General features: G+C 40.5%; 2 protein-coding genes and 1 long non-coding RNA gene across 5 annotated transcripts in view; 2 read left to right on the top strand and 1 right to left on the bottom strand.

Annotated features, from left to right (window-relative positions):
* Nucleotides 1–8969, top strand: part of ip6k1 (inositol hexakisphosphate kinase 1) — a 39794-nt gene extending 30825 nt beyond the window's left edge. For both annotated transcript variants that reach the window (XM_042510007.2, XM_088069876.1), the window contains exons 7-9: nucleotides 301–476; nucleotides 1268–1501; nucleotides 2640–8969. In XM_042510007.2, the coding sequence (XP_042365941.2) occupies nucleotides 301–476; nucleotides 1268–1501; nucleotides 2640–3146 (917 nt within the window). In that variant the 3' untranslated portion in view covers nucleotides 3147–8969. The remainder of the gene's footprint in view (nucleotides 1–300; nucleotides 477–1267; nucleotides 1502–2639) is intronic.
* A 1251-nt stretch (nucleotides 8970–10220) lies between these two features.
* Nucleotides 10221–20831, bottom strand: asb14a (ankyrin repeat and SOCS box containing 14a). 2 transcript variants are annotated; one of them, XM_088069862.1, is made up of 13 exons: nucleotides 20437–20831; nucleotides 19183–19341; nucleotides 18404–18456; nucleotides 17487–17621; nucleotides 17219–17377; nucleotides 15312–15557; nucleotides 14595–14766; nucleotides 14338–14443; nucleotides 13895–14074; nucleotides 12529–12657; nucleotides 12264–12392; nucleotides 10645–10801; nucleotides 10221–10560 (listed from the first exon to the last, which is right to left on the bottom strand). In XM_088069862.1, exons 2-13 carry the CDS (start codon nucleotides 19320–19322, stop codon nucleotides 10385–10387), a joined length of 1782 nt encoding a protein of 593 aa, XP_087925988.1. In that variant the 5' UTR covers nucleotides 19323–19341; nucleotides 20437–20831; the 3' UTR covers nucleotides 10221–10384. The 2 variants fall into 2 exon arrangements, with proteins under 2 accessions (XP_087925988.1, XP_087925991.1); XM_088069865.1 differs by having other exon boundaries at nucleotides 10645–10798; nucleotides 20437–20829.
* On the top strand, nucleotides 10687–19206 carry LOC148190275 (uncharacterized). Its single transcript, XR_015774958.1, has 4 exons — nucleotides 10687–10836; nucleotides 11852–11912; nucleotides 15322–15534; nucleotides 19078–19206. It is a non-coding gene; the product is annotated as an uncharacterized LOC148190275 (long non-coding RNA).
* Nucleotides 20832–20905: the final 74 nt, after the last annotated feature.

The following is a 20905-nucleotide window of genomic DNA, read 5'->3' as shown; positions in this document are numbered from 1 at the left end:
GGGCAAAGCTTTTATGAGCCTCATCTGCACAGAGAAAGTTTATTTGAATGATTATATGAGACACACTTTAATTTCTAATTGTCTCTTTGAACGTCTTTTAATGATGCCGTGATAAAACTCTACACTGGCTCCAGATGTTGATGTCAAACATTACCAAAGACATTGAATTGTAATGAATAATCAGACTCTCAGATACATTTGTTGTGAACGTTGTGTCTCTCCTCACCCTCTTTGGTGGAGATCAGAGCTGGTTCTCTCGTCATTTACAAATTTGCTCCTTGACCGCATCGTTTGAACCAGAGTTTCTGTTGTTGGAGAATGTGGTTCACCACTTCTCTTACCCCTGCATCCTGGACCTGAAGATGGGCACCAGGCAGCACGGAGACGACGCTTCCGAGGAAAAGGCGGCCAGGCAGATGAAGAAATGTGAACAGAGCACTTCAGGGACGCTGGGGGTCAGAGTGTGTGGCATGCAGGTACGACAACCACTGACGTCCGTTTGTCTCAAAAGTAGAATAAAATAAAAGTTGGATTCTTTCAGGGTAAATCTTATCTCTTTTCTGTTTTATTGTAAAACTGTATCTTTTATTATGTTTTATATTTTATTACTCTATAAAGCACTTTGAATTGCCCTGTTGAATGAAATGTGCTATACAGATAAAGCTGCCTTGCCTTCCTCGGGGGGTCCTTAAAAAGTTTTAAAAGGCATTGAATTCATAATATAAAAATGTATTCAATCAGTATTTCAGAAGTCTTAAAAATGCCCGGACATGGCAAGTATTGTTTTACGAGTCTTTTTTATTTTCATTGTAAAATCTACATTTTTAAGTAAAAATCACAGAGAAAACTCACCTACAAAAGCGAAGTATTTCCCATTTCTTACCAGTTCTAACTTATTTGCTGGACTGGAATGTTTTGTGCAAAAATAAACATTTGGGCAAAATACTGTCCTAACCTTTAGTTTAAAAAAAGTGTGGGCTTTTTTTGTTTTTGTTTTGTTTTTCAGTTTTGGTTACTGTAAAATTGGTCTTAAATTTCGTCCCTGGTGACTGTAAAAAAGTCTTATAAAGTCTTAAATCTAACTTGCTTTAAGTTGTAGGAGCCCTGTCTTTTAACTATGTCTTTTATGTTGAAAATCTGACTGAATATTCAGCATAATCAGATGCACTGAACAAATGAAGATATATAAACAGCTGATCTCGACTGTGAGCAGTTGTCCTGATGTTTTTGATGAGATGTTAGAGCCGTGTCCCTCGTGTCTCTGCAGGTGTACCAGCTGAACACCGGTCACTACCTCTGCAGGAACAAGTACTACGGCCGCGGCCTGTCGATCGAAGGCTTCCGTCAGGCTCTCTACCAGTACTTGCACAACGGAAAGGGTCTGAGGCAGGACCTCTTTGAGCCGATCCTGAATAAGCTTCGCAGCCTGAAGGCGGTGCTGGAGAGGCAGGCGTCCTATCGCTTCTACTCGTCTTCACTGCTCATCATCTATGAGGGAAAGGTGAGTCTGGACTGAAAACACCTTGAAAGTTTCTGTTTTGGTGTGATGACGTGCTCATCAGTTAAGCCAAAAGTGTCAAAGATTAAGGCTCATTATTTTGCAGTGAAAACAGATGACATAACTTTGTCATATTTTGTGTTTGTAGCTCAGAATTGTCACTTAAAAAAGCAAGAGGTGACGCCCAGATGAGGTTTGTTTACATTCCACAAAAGCAACTGCACAGAGCGTGGATCACCTGTCGGGCCCTCAAGGGCCCCAAAGACCAAGATGAGATATGCAGCTACTACTTTGTTGTAATGCCATTAATTGCCTATGCTTTTTGGTAATATGCATTACAATAAAAACTTAATGCCTCCAGAAATGTGGTTTGAAACAGTAAGAACTCACATATTATATCAAAGAGTGTTGAATGTCTCATTAAGTATCTACAAAAATCTGAGAGAAATTATTGTTCCCAACTATGAGAAAACTTTTTGAGGATAACAGCATTTGTCCAGACTGTGTGGGCGTGGCAGATCATGTTTTGATTGACACCTCCTTGGATCCCGCCTTTGTCAACTGTCTCTCGTCTCCACGACAGCCATGGAGCAAAGCAGAGTCAGCGTGGTACAGCTCTATCTGTTCCAGCCCTCTGACTGCGGCTGCGTTCGTAAATCCAATCTCACGCTCTGCAGTGCTCTGGATAACCGAACGGTACATTCCAACAACGCTCTGAATTTACGGTCTAGTTTGTGTCAGAGTGCGCTCCGGCATGTCTGATCATTTTTTAATGTTTTTTACACATTAAGAAATATTTTGGTGATTATGGTTCCCAGAGGCTTCAAATGAAAGAACATATTTCCTTCATTTTCACCTTCACCTTTGTAGAAGGACTCTGCAAGATTTCCCACACATTCACATCCCACACCGTCAGCTTGGTGTGTCAGGGCTCGAAGTCCGGTTTCATTTGGAATTAAGCTTGATTCTGTATTGACAACAGGAAAATTACTGTTCGGTCATCCACCATGTTTGACTCTGAAGATATCCTGAACTGTCACGCTGCTCTTAACGGCAAGCGCTTCACGACAGGATTTACTGATATGAGATTTCATGCTGATATTTTTACGCTAATCACTGCTGTGTTTGATTCCATCTGTAGGAACCTGAGGTCCTCAGCTCTGGGCAGCATGCAGCCTCGCACCAGAAGAATCCTGCGGCCCCCGCCGAGCCCTACTGTGGCCCCGGCCCCCACGCGCCTCCGGCCCCAGACGCTCCCTGTGCAACGGACATGAGCCAGAACCCAGACCCGGGGTCACTGTCCTCTCAGGGACCTGGACTGATGGCCACGCCCTCCCCCTCCCCTCGTCCTCCCCCACAGGCGCCACCCTCCAAGTCAGACTGCCACTCCTCCCTCCCCCCTCACCCCTCGCCCCACCCCCATCCAGACTCCTCCTCCCCTGCTCCCAGCTTAATTTCCTTCTCCCCTCCTCCCGCCGCCCAGCAGCCCCCCCTGGTTGATGTACGTATGATCGACTTCGCTCACTCCACCTTCAAGGGTTTCCGTGGTGACACGGCGGTGCACGACGGGCCAGACCGGGGCTACGTGTTCGGACTGGAGAGCCTGGTCCAGATCCTGGAGAGCCTGCGGGACGACAACCTGCCGTAGCTCCAAACAAACACACACACACACACACATACACACACATGCACACACAGCTTGTTCAGTTCAGGTCGCACAGTCGGTGCAGGTCGTGCTGCACTGTTGTAAAAACACTCAGACGGTTTGGCTGTAAATATGAAACAAGGTTCTTCGGGACGTCTACAGTCGAGCAGTTACTATAGCAACAGCCAGGAGGTGGGACAGTGGAGCTGAAATGGCTGCAACTTCAAGCTGATATGGAGAACCTCTGAGGCTCTACACAATGTACACAACACACACACACACACACACACACACACATTTGTACTTCTATACTTGTGAGGACCTGCATTGATTTAATGCATTCCCAGCCCCTAACCCCGACCTGAACCATCACAACTAACCATCACAGTCTCACTTTAAAGTCCTCCTCCGCTTGGAAATATGTTTATCTTACTGTTACTTCAGCTGGATGTTTGATGTTCTCTGTGCAGAGAGATGTATGATCAGAGTTTGAATCCAGAAGTTTGTTTTCACATTCGTCTGCCGAAAGTTTCTCTGAGCTCTCTGCAGATCTGAGTTTATTTTAAAGGGATACTTCAGATCTTTTTTGAAGTTGGGTTGTATGAAGCAGTTATCTAAAGTCAGTGTATTACAAACAGTAGATTGCAGTTGGAAGGTCCTCAGTTTGGAGAAGCAGGCTGGAGTCCGACACAGAAGCTAAGCAGTGTACTGCTGTGGATGGGGTCAGCAACAAAACGAACTTTAGCCACCTGAAAAAGTCAGACCAAAAAGTCTGTTTTCGCTATATTGAGTATTTTCACCACTTAACTTTGATGTCAGACAGCAGTTTCTAACAGGAAATTATATTGCTCTCCTTAAGCCAAACTCCACTGAGAAAAACAGTGATTTAACATCCGTGAACACAGGAGCTGCAGGTCTGCCTATGCGCAGATCAGATTAGTTTGTTTGTTTCGTTGTGCGACTTTGACATTTAAAGTGGTTTGTCATCAAAGTCACACAATAACACAACCTAACTGATCGAAGCAGCTGCAGACCAGCAGCTCCTGTTTTCAGTAAACAAAAATTACTGTTTTTCTCAGTGGAGTCTGGTGGCTTTGACAAAAGAGTTGATGTGGAACTGAAGCGATTACCAACTTCCTGTTGGAACGTGTTGTCTGACCAAAAGATAAAGCGCTGAAAAAACTCTCAATATAATGTGAACATAAAATGATATCAAGTTCTTTACGTGGGACTTTTTTGGGCTGTGTTTTTATTGCTGACAAACTGGAGGCGTGCTGAGTGAAATCTCCTGTATGTGATATACTGAGTATAGATAAGTACCACATACAGCCCCACTTCAAAAACACTGAACTATCCCTTTAATATAGAATCAGTTATTGAATGTGCAAACAGCTTTCCGTCTGCACGGTGAAGCTCAAACATCCAAATAAAGTAACAGTGAACAGAACACACTTCAGAGTGGAGCGACACTTGAACCAAAACACCAAGTCAGACTGAGCGATGTGAGGACCGGCCAAAAATGTCGCCACTCCCAATGTCCAAAACTCATATTGGTCCTCGCCAAGATAGACGAACAAGAGCACACACACACACACACACGCTCAAACACACATCCTGGGAACGGTTGTCTGTGGAGCTGTTTGACAGCACAGTGGGACAGAGCGTCCTCTCTGAACGACCAATCAGCTGATCCCAGGGGCCGCCCTCTGAAGCTGGCCAACACTCACGTTACCCCCCTCCCCCGTCCTCCCTCCCCGCCTCTCCTCCTCTTCACTCCTCTTTCTCTACAGAAACCAAACCTGAACAGGTGAACTGACTCTTTTAGCGTTACCTTGGCAACGCACTCCGAAACACATCCAAGCAATAGATGGCGATGAAAGACGGCAACTTTTTTCTTCAGCAGTGCAGAGCGCGGCATCGCCGGCAGGGAGAACGGCGGTGAAGTGCAACTTAGACGTAGGCTTTAAGGAGAGAATATAGATAATTTCGAAAACGCTGTGTGTCCGTTTTTGGGGCTTAATTGAAAAACGTTAGTAGTCGGTGTCCTGTAAAATCATCCTCTGGGTTATTGTGTAATATCGAAAGCATAAGTGTCACTTTCCCAAACCTGGTCTGCTGATATTTTTATTATTGTCAACAAATCCCGTAAAAAAAGACTCGAGATCGTAATTAATTGATTTCACAAACAAGTTTATCCAAAGTATAAAAATTTCTTCCTCTTCGTTGTCCAAAAAAATATTAAAAACACTAGTTTATTTTTATACTTTATTTTGACACAATTCCAAATACACTATACTAGTGCACCAAGTGTGGATTAATCCGCCGCTGAAACTAGTCCCCCATAAATGCACTATTTCCTCCTGTTTCAGTAACGTTTGATAGAAACTGCAGTGACCATCTGTTTTACGAAGTTACTGAGCCTTTTAAACATGAGATTACGTTATTTTTATGATACAAATTATTTGGGGTATTTTATTAAAGAGCTGACAGAGACGAGATGACTGGAAACCTCTGGACAGACTCTATCTGGGGATGTGTGGTTTGTGGTTTGCGCCTTAACCCCTCGACCACCAGGGCGTCCCTGAATGTTTCTTTATTCGTGACTTTGCAAACAGCAGTGGACAAAACAATCTTCCCTCAGCGTTCTTTGAACAGCTGCTCTGGAGCTGCTTATCTAGTTGATGTTCAAATTGTCATCTGTTTTAAAGCTTTGAAGACTTTTCAGCCATGTTGTCTTTTAAAGATCAAAACCTCCAGAACAGCTGCTAATAACTGTTTCTTTTTGCTGTCCCCGAACTTTAAATCTCTACTTTTAAAACAACATGGACGAGAACTCCTTAAAAGGGAACTACGCTCCTTTTCAAAATTCCTACATGTACTTCTTACGGTTTAAGTCAGTCCAAAATTATAAGTAAACAAGGAGAACCCTCTTCAAAATCCAAAAACTTGAGTGCGTAAACTCAAATCTGATGTCAGAGGGTTAACGTCTGGAGCTGCTCCACAGAGAGTGAACTGGGACACTGAGAGCACCAGGGGAACGTTCTGAGTATGTGGGAACATTTTCTGTTTCGCAGTCGTGAACTTTGCAACAGAATTAAGCTCATTTGGGAATAAAAAAAAGAAAACAAACAGTGGCTCCACCAAATCAGACTCCTGTTCAATGTCTATGGAGAAGCTCATGAAAGTTTGAGGCTTCTTTATGCATTTTTACTCAGAACCAAACGACGGCGGCGTCATGCTGCTGCAGTGAGTGATTATAGACCCAATCCTGCAATCAAAAGAGGCGTGACGTGTAACACAAAGGCGTCGGCCTCTGGTCTGACATAAAACATGTGGTGGCAGAGATCTATAAACACAACAATGGGATTAACGTGTCAATCACAATCATTCAGTCTCCGTTATATGATCTTGCCCTCTGCTCGGAGATAAAGGAGCTTCTGGATCTTAAATTTTTCCCAGTTTGTGGATTTACAGCTGCTGTTCTTCTTCTGCTTGGAGCTACTTTTTAAATCTCAAGCAGTGGGCAAAACGTCACACTCACCCCACCGATGGTCACCTCTTCCTGGTTTTACGTTTTACACAGACCTCGTTTCGGTGCTGTTTCTGTCTCCATTCCCGGCTCGCAGTCAGACCTTATTTACTGAACGGCGAGGCAGAATAACGGCACGTTTTTCCTGCATCAAACAGGCAGCGTAGAAGAGAGTAGCTTGTGTTCACAAATATTGATTTAACTTTCCTCGGCCAATAAAGATAACATATTGCAGTTGTTAATTTAGGTTATGTTCCCCTTTAAAGTGCACGAAAAAATAGAAAAAATGGATCATTTGATATGGGATTTTCTTTTTTTTAATCAGCTTTGTATCTGAGAGACATTTTTACAGTTTCATCTTCAGCAGGAACAAATGAGGCTGAGAGCCGCACACAGGAAGTCAGACACGTTGTTTTTGGGTCTTTTCGTGAAATTTGTTGACAATAAGAAAAATACAGAAAAGTATCAGCCTTCTTCTTTAAGTTAGGGCTGGGTGTTACGGTTGAATAACAAGAATATTTAATAAGAAGAATATTTTTCTTACGTATATTATATACACATATATATATATTATGTGATAAAATCACAATCTGCGCAAAATCATACAAAATAATCAAATTCATGTTCATGACAGTGAACTGTGGAAAAAATCCATTTCATTGACTTTTTCCAGGTTTTTAATTATAATTTGCCTGGAATCATTCAACATCATTTTGTGAAACATGGTGTGTTTAACCCCCTGAAACCTGGATCCACATCACTTTTCTTGTGCTGCATTGAGATGCCTTTCACAATTTAACCCTTGAAACCCAAGAAAATTGGTCTGATTTCTTTTGGAAAACAAAGAAAAGGACAATGAGCAACTGAACTGAGAATTGTCCCACAAACTGCAAGAAAATGTTGTAGTCAAAGGTGACGAGAAAATGACCTGGAAAATTAGTTTGAAAGGAGGAAAAATATCCAGAAAACCACATGTATAATTGTTATAATCATATGTTTAATTATGTTACTGGAAAAAAAGATGCATGCATGTTTTTTCAAAATTATTATTATTATTATTATTTTTAAAGGACTTTTTGGGTCATTTTCTTGTTTGTTTTGTTTTCCTTTTTTTCTTATTTCCATTTTTTTTTTTTTAAATTATTTCCTGCAAAATTTTGGGCCATGTCTTGTTTGGTTGCTCATTGTTTTTTACCAATGTTTTTGGAAAAAAAAAAAAAAAAATCAAACCAATTTGCTCAGGTTCCAAAGGGTTTAATCATCATGATCCATCCGGGTGTTTGAACGTGTAATTATTGATAACTGTCCAGCCTTAAATGTGTCACCACAAAGACAAAGAAAATACAGTTCATTGTCCTTAAACTGTCAACAGAATTGGCCACAATTCATCTGAATATGTCCCCACTTATCTCATCTGATTGGTCCTGATGAGACAGTGTTAGCCAATCACATTTGTCCATTTATGCCCCTCTAACATGTTCCAGCAGCCGGCTGTGACGCAGCACCGCCCCCTGCTGGACGGCTACAGGAACCCCCCCATCCCAGGAGCTGGAATAAGAGAGCAGATATGAATATTTTATTTTTGGTTTATCGAGGTGATAATTTATTTTTTTATTGTACCTTTACCCGTGTGTGGGGAAATGTTTTGTCTTTTACATGCCCGCCCCTCTACCCCCTCTCCTCCCCCCAAAATGTATAAAGTGTAAAGAGATTCAGAGACACGGTGTGTGAGATGTCAGGAGATTTACGCAGTATTATTTGAGCTAACTCAAGTCTGTTTAATTTGCTGCTGACTCAGCTTCAGTCGGACTCTGATTGGACATCAACAGACGAAAAAACAAATCAGGTTTCACTGAGAAAACTTGCAGTAAATCCAGACTTCAGTGAGCTCAGCGACACTTCTGCCTGCTGCGGAGCTCTGCTGGGAAGCTCTGTTGAATGTGTGTTTGTGTGTGTGTGTGTGTGTGTGTGTGTGTGTGTGTGTGTGTGTGTGTGTGTTAGAACAGGTAGACACCATCTTTAGTCTTTGGTTTGTTTCACTTCACATTTTACGAAGAAAGACCTGCATGCACATTAACGTCCTCCTGTTTGGGTCAGTTTCACAGCCTCCTTGTTACAGTCGTCACAGAGTCTAAAGCAGCGACGGTCCACGTGTCCTCTCAGATCATAATATCTCATCATGGATATTAGCCTCAATGATTGATCAGAGTTATTTAGCAGCATTTTCTGCATCTGACATCATCCTGACTGTTTGTTAGAACAGTGGAAGTAAGTGAGATTAAATCTTTCCAGAAGCTTTTGGGCTCGTGTTGTAATTACTGACCAGACAGACGCATCAGACGGGTGAGTCGTGGCGCAGCAGAGGGCCCCGGGTCAGATGAGGCCCTGCGAGCGCTCTTTAGTCGCTTTAATTATCATTATAAACAGAACGTGAGCAGCAGCTGGTGCAAAGACACACAGAGTCACATCGTTCAGTATCAGAGCTGTGAGACCTGTACGTTTATCAGGATGCAGGAAAATATCAGGATCTAAATCAGGATTAATTTGCAGTAATTGATTTTTTTTACCTTTTTGGGGAAGCTTTAAGTTGCCTTACCTTATTGGCAAACAGTTGTTTATTTACACATCGAGAGGTTATGGAGCAACATTTAAATTAATTTGGAGTCGTGTTTCTGTCACCTGATGAATTTAAATCCAATATTCACTCTGTTTTAGCTCTGTCTTTGGTCACCACCTCCTGAGTTAAAAAAAATCTCCCTTAATGCACCACTCTGTTCACCAGCTCTAACTGTGTGTGTCTGCCAGGGTGTCTACAGGTTTTAAATTTTATTTTTAAATCTCCTTTAATTCAATTTTATAAATATTGGGCCTAAAAAAATCATTAAATAATTTTAAATTCAAATTTGTGAGATCTTACCATTTTATCTTTTTTTTTTTTTATCTGATTTCAATCTTTTGATTTCTTTAAAGTCCACATTTCTGATGTCTGAAATCTTTAAATCTATCACTGAACCTCGTACTGTCTTTTTATCTTATACTCGCATTTACCTGTTGACTAAATGTAGATAAATATAGCTCACCTTAATTATATTTTTACATAAATCCTGTCTTTGCACAGGTACATGTACTGTATATACTAATTACCCTAAGACTTAACTGAAATGCTCGAATAAGAAAAAGATTTATCCAAAAATTGGTCTTATTTTAGGTTAACATCAAACACAACGCGCTCACTCACAATTTAACTTGTTGAAACTGGGTGCTGAATCCTCAAAATGGATATCAAAGCAGTCAAAATAGGACAGCACTACGATATAGCATCGGGTTTTTTTTGGTGGCAATAATAAAAAACGCTATATCTGAGCACTGTCCTATTTTTATTGCACTTATATTTGACTAAAATTGATCTTAAAACGTCTAAAAAAATCATTTAAAAAAATTAAGATTTATTATATTTTATTTTTTTATATTTATTTTTATTTTTTAAAAAGATTTATTTATTTTTAATGGCACTTTTATGACTCCACAGCCAATAAAAACACACTGTCTTTCAGGAAGGGAAAACTTTAATAGAAAAATACAGTAAAAACTTCTGAATGGGTGGATGTTGTTAAAAAACAAATAACAGACCGAAAAAGTGACTTGTAAGTGTGAATCTGAAAGTCTGCCTTTGTTTTTTTTAACTACATTATTTAAAGTTTGTCCTCCGGCGTCAGCCCGGCGTGCTCCTCTGCCGGCCGTACAGGTCGTACTCCCGGTACAGGATGTAGTCCTTCAGTCGCTCCGGTAACGGCATGAAGCTCATGAAGACAGGTGACCGGAGACGGAGGCGACCGAGACACCGGCGGATCTTCAGCCGGCAGAGGTGCTGCAGACAGCGCGCGTTTTCTGCGGAGGAAGAGGAGGAAACATGGAGAGGACGGACGGATGAAGACTTCAGTCAGAGCTTTGAGACAAACATGTGAAATGTACCCTGCAGCCTGCAGATCTCAGGCCACTGCTGATGCTCCATCACAGCCGCCTTCAGTTTGGAGCACAAGGTCACGTGATCCAGGTAATCCAGCAGGATGCGAACCACGTGACCCGCCAGGTGCTTCAACCAGGAGACGGAGATCACCTCACAAAACTGCTTTGACAGAAACACAACAGTTTACACACGTGAAGGTAAGTCTGCACGAGCTTCACTTTACACCTGCGTGTTTAAACCCACACCTTCCCGCGCAATTTCTGACAGCACGAGCTCATCAGTGACTGACAAAAACACGAGCAGCTGCTGCAGAGACGTGATTTCACACTGATTATGTGGAGATTTTGGGTAAACAGCGCAGTGACAGAAAGTTCAGTAACCTGTGTACGAGAAATTCACGACTGTAGAAGTTTCGGAGTTCATTGAGTCTTAATCTTAAAGGCGCAAAATAAAATGTGCAAGCATATCAGTGCAAACAGACTTCCAGAGTCCGAATGAGAGACAAAAAGTTTTTTAAAAATGTCAGAAAATTTCTGTGCAACAATATCCAAGTGTCTTGTAGCCTATATTACTCATTCTTAAGAAATTGGGGGCCTTTGTATTATTATTTTATTTTTTAATGAATATTATTTTTTAAATTATTTTTTTTTATTTATTTTTTTTATTTTTGGTCGGGGGTTTGTGAATGTTATTTTTCAGTTATACTTGGGAAAATATATTTTAAAAAAAAATATGATTATAACACTGCATTGTTTCAAAGTTATGTGCAGTATGTACAGTTATTTTTACATTTAAAATGTCTCAAACACTGTTTATTTCAAGATCTGGCATAGGACAGGTTTTGATGTTGAAAATAATGAATGCAGATTAAATCATTTTATGAATCATTTTTATTTAATACATAAAATCCTTTAAAAAATAATCTTTTAACCCCAAAATTGAAATAGTATTCAGATAATTATTTTTATTTTATTTCATTTATTTTTGTAGATCGTGATTTTTTTCAATTCTCAAGAATCGCTGATCTATTGCAAAGCATTTCAAATTCCATTTCCTTCCTTCCTTTTTCTGGCAGACCCATTTATGCCCCCCTAAATTTAAAACAACACCTACACCCTTGCTACAAATAATTTTTGGGGATGTTTTATAATCATTTTTTGCTGCATTTCATTAAACCTCAAAGTCTGATTGCAGTAATATGCTTTTTTTCAGGTGCTCTGCTTGCATGCTGTTTGTGGAAAACTTCTTCTGGGACCATGGCGAGCCTTGAGAGGTGAGTATCGAGTACAATTTATATAGTTTTTGGGTGAACTATTCCTTTGAGGAACTTTGGAGAGCCTCTGAGTTTTCTTTTAGGTTGAAACTTTTAAACTTTGCAGTTCATGAAAGGGATCTTCTAAAACTGAATATAACACAGTAAATATAGAGACATCCGTCAGAGTACAGACAAGATACTGTAAGCTGCACCATGTAAAGTCTGAATGTAATGTAAGAGGGGACTTTTTAGCTCCTAGTTTTGGTTTTTTGGCACATTTAGGGGGCGTTCAGACAGATGTTTATCCTGATGTTCGCTGATCTCGGCTCTGTAGTTCAGTTTAACACTCTGAGCTCATTAGTTCATTACGGTGGTGTCTTTGATCACAGAGTTGCTCCATCCCTCGTAGTCCTCAGGGATGTGGGAGCCGTTGCCATAGGGACAGTCAAAGCAGCGCCCTGCATCATAACCATAGTTACACAGCATCCTGAGCATCACCTGACACACACACACACACACACACACACACACACAGAAAAAATATCAGTAAAGTTAGTAAAACTGGTTCTATCTTTGACTTTAAACATAGTTTTATGAAGACATTTTTGTAATAATAATAAGAGCAGCAGTTTACCTCGTCTTTGAGGGCGTACTGCAGGGCTGAGGGGAAGTGTGTTGTGTTTACTTTGCAGAAATAGTTGACGTTGGCTCCATACCTCAGCAACAGGTTAATCAACTCATAGTTGCCCACACGCAGTGCAACCTTAAAAAGACAAAGTCAACTGGATCAGCAACTAGGGTTTTCTGGAGGCGTTTAACAAAGTGGTGCAGACCGTATTATTCTACCAAGTACTTCTGTGCAGCAGCTGCAGCTGTAGCTTCTGATGCCAAGTATGGTCAGTGAGCCCAGTGCAGATTTTTTTTACCTTTTTAGAAGTTTTTATTGTATTTTTTTAACTAAAAAAATATTTTTCCCTTTTGCAAGACAATGTGTCTTTCTTGGCTGTGGAGTCATAGGAGAGCCACAAAATAGAATAAACCTTTAATAGTATTAAACAATAAATGTGGCAATATTTATTTAAAAAATGTCAAGTCAAAAATGTGGAATAGATAGATTTATCTCAATGTTATTTGTGTGAGGAGATCTACAATCTGTGTGTTAACAAGCAATCTGTAAATAAACAACACTTTTCACATATACAAAAAAAAACTATTTTGCAAGTATAAAATGACTCTGCAATTACATAGACAAATTCTACAAATTAAACAAAAATCTTTGAATACATGCAAATAACTAACAGTTAATAATAATAATTATTATTATTATTAACGTGTGCAACTTTCAGATATTTGTGAATCCAGTTTTTATTCATGTAACTGAATTCTGCGCTTGTGAATTTGTATTTGCTCTGAGTCTCTTTTCTCTTTATGGAATGTTTGCAGATTTACTGTTTTATATTTTAAAAAACAAACAAATTTCTTTTCAATGTATTTGTGGAAGGTGTTTTATATTTACAGATTTTGAATTTACACATAGATTGTTGATTTCCTCACACAAATATGTATAAAAATCTACATCAGCAGCTGAGGTTTTTGTTTTGGTGTCTTTAGAGGCACAAATGTACCAAACCTCACCATGAGAACAGGTCTTCAGAAGTCACATTAAAGTCACTGCATCAACTGGTGTTTGTCAAAAAGTAGCTCCAGCAAATAAAACGGTTCTGCTTTTTACAGACTATAGAAACAAGATGCATCAGGAGAGATTTAGAGGAGCTGATATCTGTATCTTAAAACTGTAAACAGAGCCAGGCTAACAGTTCCCCCTGCACCCAGTCTTTATGCTAAGCTAAGATAACCGAATCCAGACTTCAGCACTAATCTGTTCCTTTGATTATTAAGTTTGAGGATTTTGTTTGCTTTACTCACACACACACACACACACACACACACACACACACACACACACACACACACACACACACACACACACACACACCTACCTGCAGACACTTGATGGGGTCTTGGTTTGGCATGGCCCCGGCCTCCAGCAGCATTTTAGCTGACGGCACATCGTTATTTAAAACGGCAAAGAACAGCGCTGACCTCCTCTCATCGTCATAGCTACGGCGAACCCAGGATTCGAGCATGTAGTTGGGGTCATAACCGGCATCCAGCAAGGTCTGATGGGAGTTGGGGAGGAGGAACATTCAGTTACTGTTGAACTTTTGTGTGTTTGAAAAGACAAAAACAATAAAAGTACGAAAGTATAAGTGTCAAAAGAACTTATTATATATTATATATATTATTAATGGCTTATTTCAGAATAAGGACTCACTCACACACACAGTCTCACACACACACACACACACACAGAGTCTCACACACACACACACACACACACACACACAGTTACACTCACTCATTTTCTCACTCACTCACTCACCTTGATGCAGTGTGTGTGTCCTCCTGCAGCAGCAGCGTGTAGAGGACTCATCCCGCTGTCCTTTACTTCTGCCTTTGAGGTGACTGGAATCAACAGCTTCAGAGCTCTGAATACACACACACACACACACACACACACACACACACACACACACACACACACACACACACTGTACCTGGTGTTGTTGTTTTTAAGTACTAAGCAGACTAAAACCAAACTGACGAGCCAATGAAAAATGAGGAAAGTTTAACATTTACTCGAGGTGTCCTCGATGTGCGACGCGGTGGATCGGCATGTGTCCTGTGATTTTGGCAATGTTGGCGTCGGCGCCAAATTCCAGCAACAGACTGATGACGGCTGGATCTCCACACGAAGACGCCTCGTACAAGATGGAGGCCTCGTCCTGCGCCTGGGACTGGACGTCCGCTCCTGAAGGACAAACATGGAGAGGGGAATCACTTTTTTTAAAAAGTTAGCTTGAAAATACCGACTTCATGTATCAAAGACTCAAATCAACAGAATTTAACGACGCGTTTTTACACCGGACGAGCAAGAGTGATGCATTTATCTGTCAGCAGAAGTTGAAGGTCCGCTGTAAAGAATTTAGGGGGATATATTGGCAGAAATGGACTATAATAAATAAGTATGTTTTCTTTAGTGTATAATCACCTCAAAATAAGTACCGCTGTGTTTTCCGTACCTCAGAATTCACCGTTTATATCTACATAGGGAGCGGGTCCTCTTTACGGTAGCCCAGAACAGACAAACTAAACACTGACTCAAGGTCAAGGCTGATTGTCTGGAAACTGCAAACCAGATTTAACCGTGCTGTGCTTTACCCCAACTGTGGGACGTCATTTGAGACTCTTTCCACCTTCTTAGATCTAGATTATTTTTTATTGTTAATTTGAGATAATGTCAGTATAGATGTGAACACTGAGGGTGATGCTGTGGTGACACCCCTGCTCTCTCACCTCTCCTCAGCAGAGTCTCCACCACCTCCAGGTGTCCCGCCTGAGCCGCCAGTGCGAGCGGCGTGAGGCCGTAGTGGCTGGGAGGGTCCGGCTGCGCTCCGGCATCCAGCAGCAGATTCACCAGCGCCGCTTTACCCAGCCGCGAGGCCTCGTGGAGGGGGCGGCGCCCGTAGCAGCCCTCCTGGTTCACCCTGGAGCCCCGACGGAGCAGCAGCTCGATCAGGTCAGAGCGCTCTGAGCGGATCGCTGCGGAGGGAAGGAGCCAAACTGAAACTAGATTTTATGAAAAGAGGCAGCCCACATTAAAGCTTTCTTTTCACATTGAGATATACTGAGCAGAGGGTTCCCACGGTCATGGAAAACCTGGAAAAGTCATGGAATTTCACAATCACATTTTCAATGCCTGGGAAAGTCATGGAACTAGGAAAAGTCATTGAAAGTTTTTGCAAATGGAAAATGTGTGTAGTAAATTACATTGATGTAACTTAATGGGGAATTAATTTTCTGTAGCCGACGTTGTAACGTATCTCCAGTAAGCGCTGATGTGTGACAACATTTTGGACCCGCAGGTTTGGAAGGCATATTTTTTTTACGATTTTTTTCATCTTTTTCAAAAAATTTTGCCGAGTTTTATAGAAACCTTTTTAAAATGGGCCTTTTTTTCTTAATTTTTTTTTTAGAGAACTTAAATATAATTGGAGATTTTATTTTTCACTTTGAATTTACTTAATTTTTAAGAAAAAAGGTTTTGAAGGCATGTTTTCTGTTTTTTTTAAAGGCAGTTTTCAAAAGAAATTTTGTTAACTTTTTTTAACAAAGCAACAAGCAATTTTTTGTTTGTTTTTTTAGATTTTTGAAAAGCATGTTCTCTTTAAAAATTGACACCATTTATCACAGCCAGAAACAGTAAATACAGAAACTATCGTTGGATTTTCACATTTCCGACGATCCTTAAACACATCACGTGGGATGCTGGAATTATTTTTGAGTAAAGTTTGAATCTTATATATTTGAAAAATGCCAAACAAGTGGGGCAAGAAAAAAAAAAAGATTTGGGGTCCTCAAAAGTCATGGAAAAGTTTTGAAATTGTGACCACAACAATGTGTAGGAACCCTAAAAGCAGAAACCAGTCAGTGAAAATATGCTTTTATCTGCTCGGGACTGAAAAACTAGAATTCAGACCAAACCGTGAGAACAGGAAACAAAACGACGTGACAGGTTTTGAGGCAGCGACATTTTGAGGCAGCAACGCTTTGTGGCAGTGAGGTTTTGAGGCAGCGAGGTTTTGAGGCAGTGAGGTTTTGAGGTGTTTTGTGGCAGTGAGGTTTTGAGGCAGCGAGGTTTTGAGGTGTTTTGAGGCCGTGACGCTTTGAGGCAGTGAGGTTTTGAGGTGTTTTGTGGCAGTGAGGTTTTGAGGCAGCAAGGTTTTGAGGCAGTGAGGTTTCGAGGCAGTGAGGTTTCGAGGCAGCGAGGTTTCGAGGCAGCGAGGTTTTGAGGCAGTGAGGTTTTGAGGCAGTGACGCTTTGAGGCAGTGAGGTTTTGAGGCGTGTTGAGGCAGTGAGGTTTTGAGGCAGTGAGGTTTTGAGGTGTTTTGAGGCAGTGAGGTTTTGAGGCAGTGAGGTTTTGAGGTGTTTTGAGGCAGTGACGCTTTGAGGCAGTGAGGTTTTGAGGCAGTGACGCTTTGAGGCAGTGAGGTTTTGAGGCAGTGAGGTTTTGAGGTGTTTTGAGGCAGTGAGGTTTTGAGGCAGTGACGCTTTGAGGCAGTGAGGTTTTGAGGCAGTGAGGTTTTGAGGTGTTTTGAGGCAGTGAGGTTTTGAGGCAGTGAGGTTTTGAGGCAGTGACGCTTTGAGGCAGCGAGGTTTTGAGGCAGTGAGATTTTGAGGCAGCGAGGTTTCGGTCAGCGTACCTAGAAGCAGCGGAGAGTCCTGCTCGTGGTCCTGGGTGTCCGGCTGAGCTCCATGTTGGAGGAGGAAGGAGGTGTTTTCCATCAGACCTGCTTCTACCGCCAGAAAGAGAGGAGTCTGACCCTGCAGAGTCCGACTCTCCACAGAGTCTGGGCCTGAAACTGGAGCACAGGACCCCCCTCACTGTTTGACTGACAAACTTCAGTTTCATTTCTGGGGTTTCATGTTGCTGTGAAGCTGCACAGAGTGATTGCAGAAGCAGATTAAAACCTTCGAACGTGATTTCCAGGATGGTTTGGTTTCTCTGAGTTGCTGCTTCATGGAGTGGAGTCCAACCTCGGCCGTCTGTCTCTGAAAACTTGTCTCGCTGTTGGACACCAAGATGCTTCAGGAGCTTGTGATTACCTGCAGGGACAGAGGGACGGTGACAGCAAATATTTCAGCTCCTTTCCCATTTTATATTAAAATCAGAAATACTTTATTGATTCCCAGTATTGCAGTAATTCTTTAAACAGTTAGACAGTGTTACAAAGAATTATTATACCTAAAATCCCAAAACACAGTTCAAAATAATGAACAGATAATGGAATTATTACTGCCGACAGGTGAATTAAGTCTCAGACTCTCTGAGGGTGGAGATGTAGAGTTTGATGGCCACCGCAAGAAATTAAAAAATTTTTTCGTTCCCCACATATATTAAGAAAATATCCCACTAAGAAACGGAGTGAACTAGATTTTAAAGTCCACCTGAAATCACATTTAGTACCTTTTTGGAGTAAAGAAAATAACGTCAAATTGGTAGACGTTGCAGGATTTTCCTAAAAAGCAGACTCATACAGAACAGCCCTGCTTAATCTACATTTACTAATTTATGCATAGTGTACCTTTAAATGTGTAGTTAATAGACTTTTAGCATTAAAAGGAAGAAAATCAGTTTCGCTGAATTATTGCAGAAAATAGGGGACGCTATTATAAAACAAAAAATAAGGACAGAAAAAGTGACGTACAAAGCAGATTTGTAGGCTTTATTTTCAGTTTGGATTTAAGAGCCATTAAATTTGTAATTACATTTTTTAAAGATATCTTAAAATGTGGCTGTCTGACAGTTTAATTTATTTTGGTTTCCGGTAAAATCACAGTAAATGACACACGAAGCTCTGACCTGGTCACAGGCCTCGTGTCCTCACCTTGTCTTATAGCGGAGAAGATTGCGCTGCTTTCTGCAGATTCAGGTCCGAAGCTGTGAGCAAAAAACATCACGAATTATGTTGAACAAAACAAAATTCTGTGAACTGAACCGAAAACTTCATCTGAGCTTCAGCTGCTGAAAATAATGCTGCTGCAAAAAGTCGATGTAGCTGCAAAATCTGAAACACAGACTTTGAATCCATTGCAAATAATTTCAACTCTGAACATCCTGATTTTTTATTTATTGAAGCCTCATAATCTGTTTTAGAATAAAGATTAATTAATAATAATAATAATAGTAATCTTTATATGTATAGCACCTTACATACATAAAATGCAGCTCAAAGTTCATATATAAATGTGAATATATAAAAATGAAAATATTTCTTTATTTATTTAATACATAAAATAAAATAAAGAAGAATAAAATGAAATCATTATACAGCAGATGGATACCATAACTCTGGAAATAAGTTGCAGGCCAGAGGTGAAAACAAATAAAACAAATATAAAAGAAATATTAAACAAGAAAAGTCAAAACTGTAAAAGCCCATAAAAAGCATAAAACACATTTTTAAGCAAGAACAGCAGTAATATGTGATAGAAATTAATAGAAGCTAGAATTAGTTCAAAGAAGTAACAAAGATATTGGTTTTGTGTTTTTTTCCAACAGATTATATAACTGAGCCTTTAGACTGATCTCAGATCTGCCTGAATTTCACCAAACAAACGGAGAATCTGAGAGAAATGTCGTGACCTTTGTGTCTGTCACACTGACCTCCTGCTGTCGGGTGTTTTGGAGTCTCGCTGGGTTTCCTTCTGTTTGTTGCTGTCCAGCAGACTCTGTTGAATCATGTACTGAGTCGCTGCGTCTTCTTCATCGTCCTCGTCCTCCGTCCCACATCGCACAATCTCCATGTTGTCCACGTAGAGGGTCCTGTGCAAAAAGGCCAATTTCACTGAACTTGTGTCTAATCAGCAGGTCACGGTTAGTTCATGTTTGATCTGTAACACACCGTTTACAGCAGATGGGCATAAGTATGTGGACACCTGAGCTTTGAAACTGTGTGTGATAGCTGAGCTGAAGTCCAAAAACAGACAGCTCCCACTCTGGTTCCAGATTTTAAACGTGGTTATAAAACATGTTTGTGTTTGAGATATTTGTGGATCATCGAACACGTTTGTGGATTGTCTTCTGTGGGTTACGGTTATTATAGTCCAATTAAAACGTCCATGTCCATCCAGCTGTCCTGTTCACCTCTGCTCTCAAATACAGATTTTTTTTTTTTAATTTTTGTAAATTTACATAAAATCATTGTATGTAATGGGATTACATTTTCCCTTAATTGGAACTAAACCAGGAAAACCAGAACGAAATGTTCAAGTCTGAGGAAGCTGTGACAGTGTTATAAACAATAACAAAATGACCTAACTTTAACCAAACTGGAGTTAAAATTCACAAATACTGTATGGGAAATAAAAAAAAACATTGGCTGTAAAGTGATAAGTAGCGAGACAAATTAAGAGGACATTTCTCCTTTTCTGTTTGTTTCCAGAGGTGGAAGACGTATTCAAGTCTTTTAAGTAAAATATGACATTTTTTACATTTTTATACATTTTTTTACTTCAGTGAAAGTACAAAAGAATTGGCATCAAAATATACTTAAAATGTCAATAATAAAAGTACTCATTATGCACAATAGGCCATTATCATATGTTTTATATTATCTAATTATAATTATTGACACTCATCACTTTAACATTGCAGCTGATATCTGGATGATCTAGCTTGTGAATTTCCAGAGTAACTAATCAAATAAATGTAATGGAGTAAAAATAACAGCATTTCCCTCTGAAATGTTGTGAAGTTAAAATAGCAGAAAATGTACACACCCAGGTGAAGTACAAGTACCTTAAATCTACACTTTAGTTCAGGTATTTGAGTAAACGCACTTTGTTAAATTCCACTGTTTGTGTCTGAAAATAGATTTGACTCTGGAGGTTTCTGACGGACGTCACTGTGTTTTTTTACCTTGTGGTTTTGCTGGTTGTCGTGGTTCCCTCTGCTCGTCTGCGCAGTCCCTGCAGATTTTCAGAGGATCTGTTGTTGTTGCTGCAGGAGGAGATCTCTCTGACCTGTGACTGAAACCAGAGCTGCGTGTCTGCACAGGTTCAGTCAACGAGACCAGTCTTTAAATATCAGAGCTGCCTGTCCGCAAATCCGCGTGCTTCACCCACAACATTAACGCGTCTGATTACTGTCGTTAAAACGTCAATTCTTCAGGGATAAAAGTTGAGGTTCATGAAAGCTCCAGATCTTCATGTTTCAGCTGTTTAGCTGCAGCACTCTGGCTGAGGGGAACAAGAGATCTGATACCTGCGACTATATTTACCTCCTGCAGCAAAGTTTACTATATTTGCCCCCCAGATCATCAGCTGATCAGCAGTCAGTCAGCGTGACGCTGCAGGAGAGACCGCAGCTGGATTAAAGTGTGAATCAC

This window comes from Plectropomus leopardus, chromosome 2, assembly GCF_026936395.1.
Source record: "Plectropomus leopardus strain MGB_pleo_1.0 chromosome 2, ASM2693639v1, whole genome shotgun sequence".
Taxonomy (NCBI): Eukaryota; Metazoa; Chordata; class Actinopteri; order Perciformes; family Serranidae; genus Plectropomus; species Plectropomus leopardus.
The sequence above is the reverse complement of the archived record's forward strand: the minus strand, read 5'-3'. Positions and strand labels throughout refer to the sequence as shown.

Excerpts from the sequence above, each read along its gene's own strand:
- asb14a (XM_088069862.1), bottom strand. The coding sequence starts at position 19,322 with ATGGAGATTGTGCGATGTGGGACGGAGGACGAGGACGATGAAGAAGAC. Across the intron at positions 18,457-19,182 it reads AAAACACCCGACAGCAGGAG|CTTCGGACCTGAATCTGCAG; the intron begins GTCAGTGTGACA and ends TTTTGCTCACAG. Across the intron at positions 10,561-10,644 it reads TGAGATCTGCAGGCTGCAGG|AAAACGCGCGCTGTCTGCAG; the intron begins GTACATTTCACA and ends CTTCCTCCGCAG.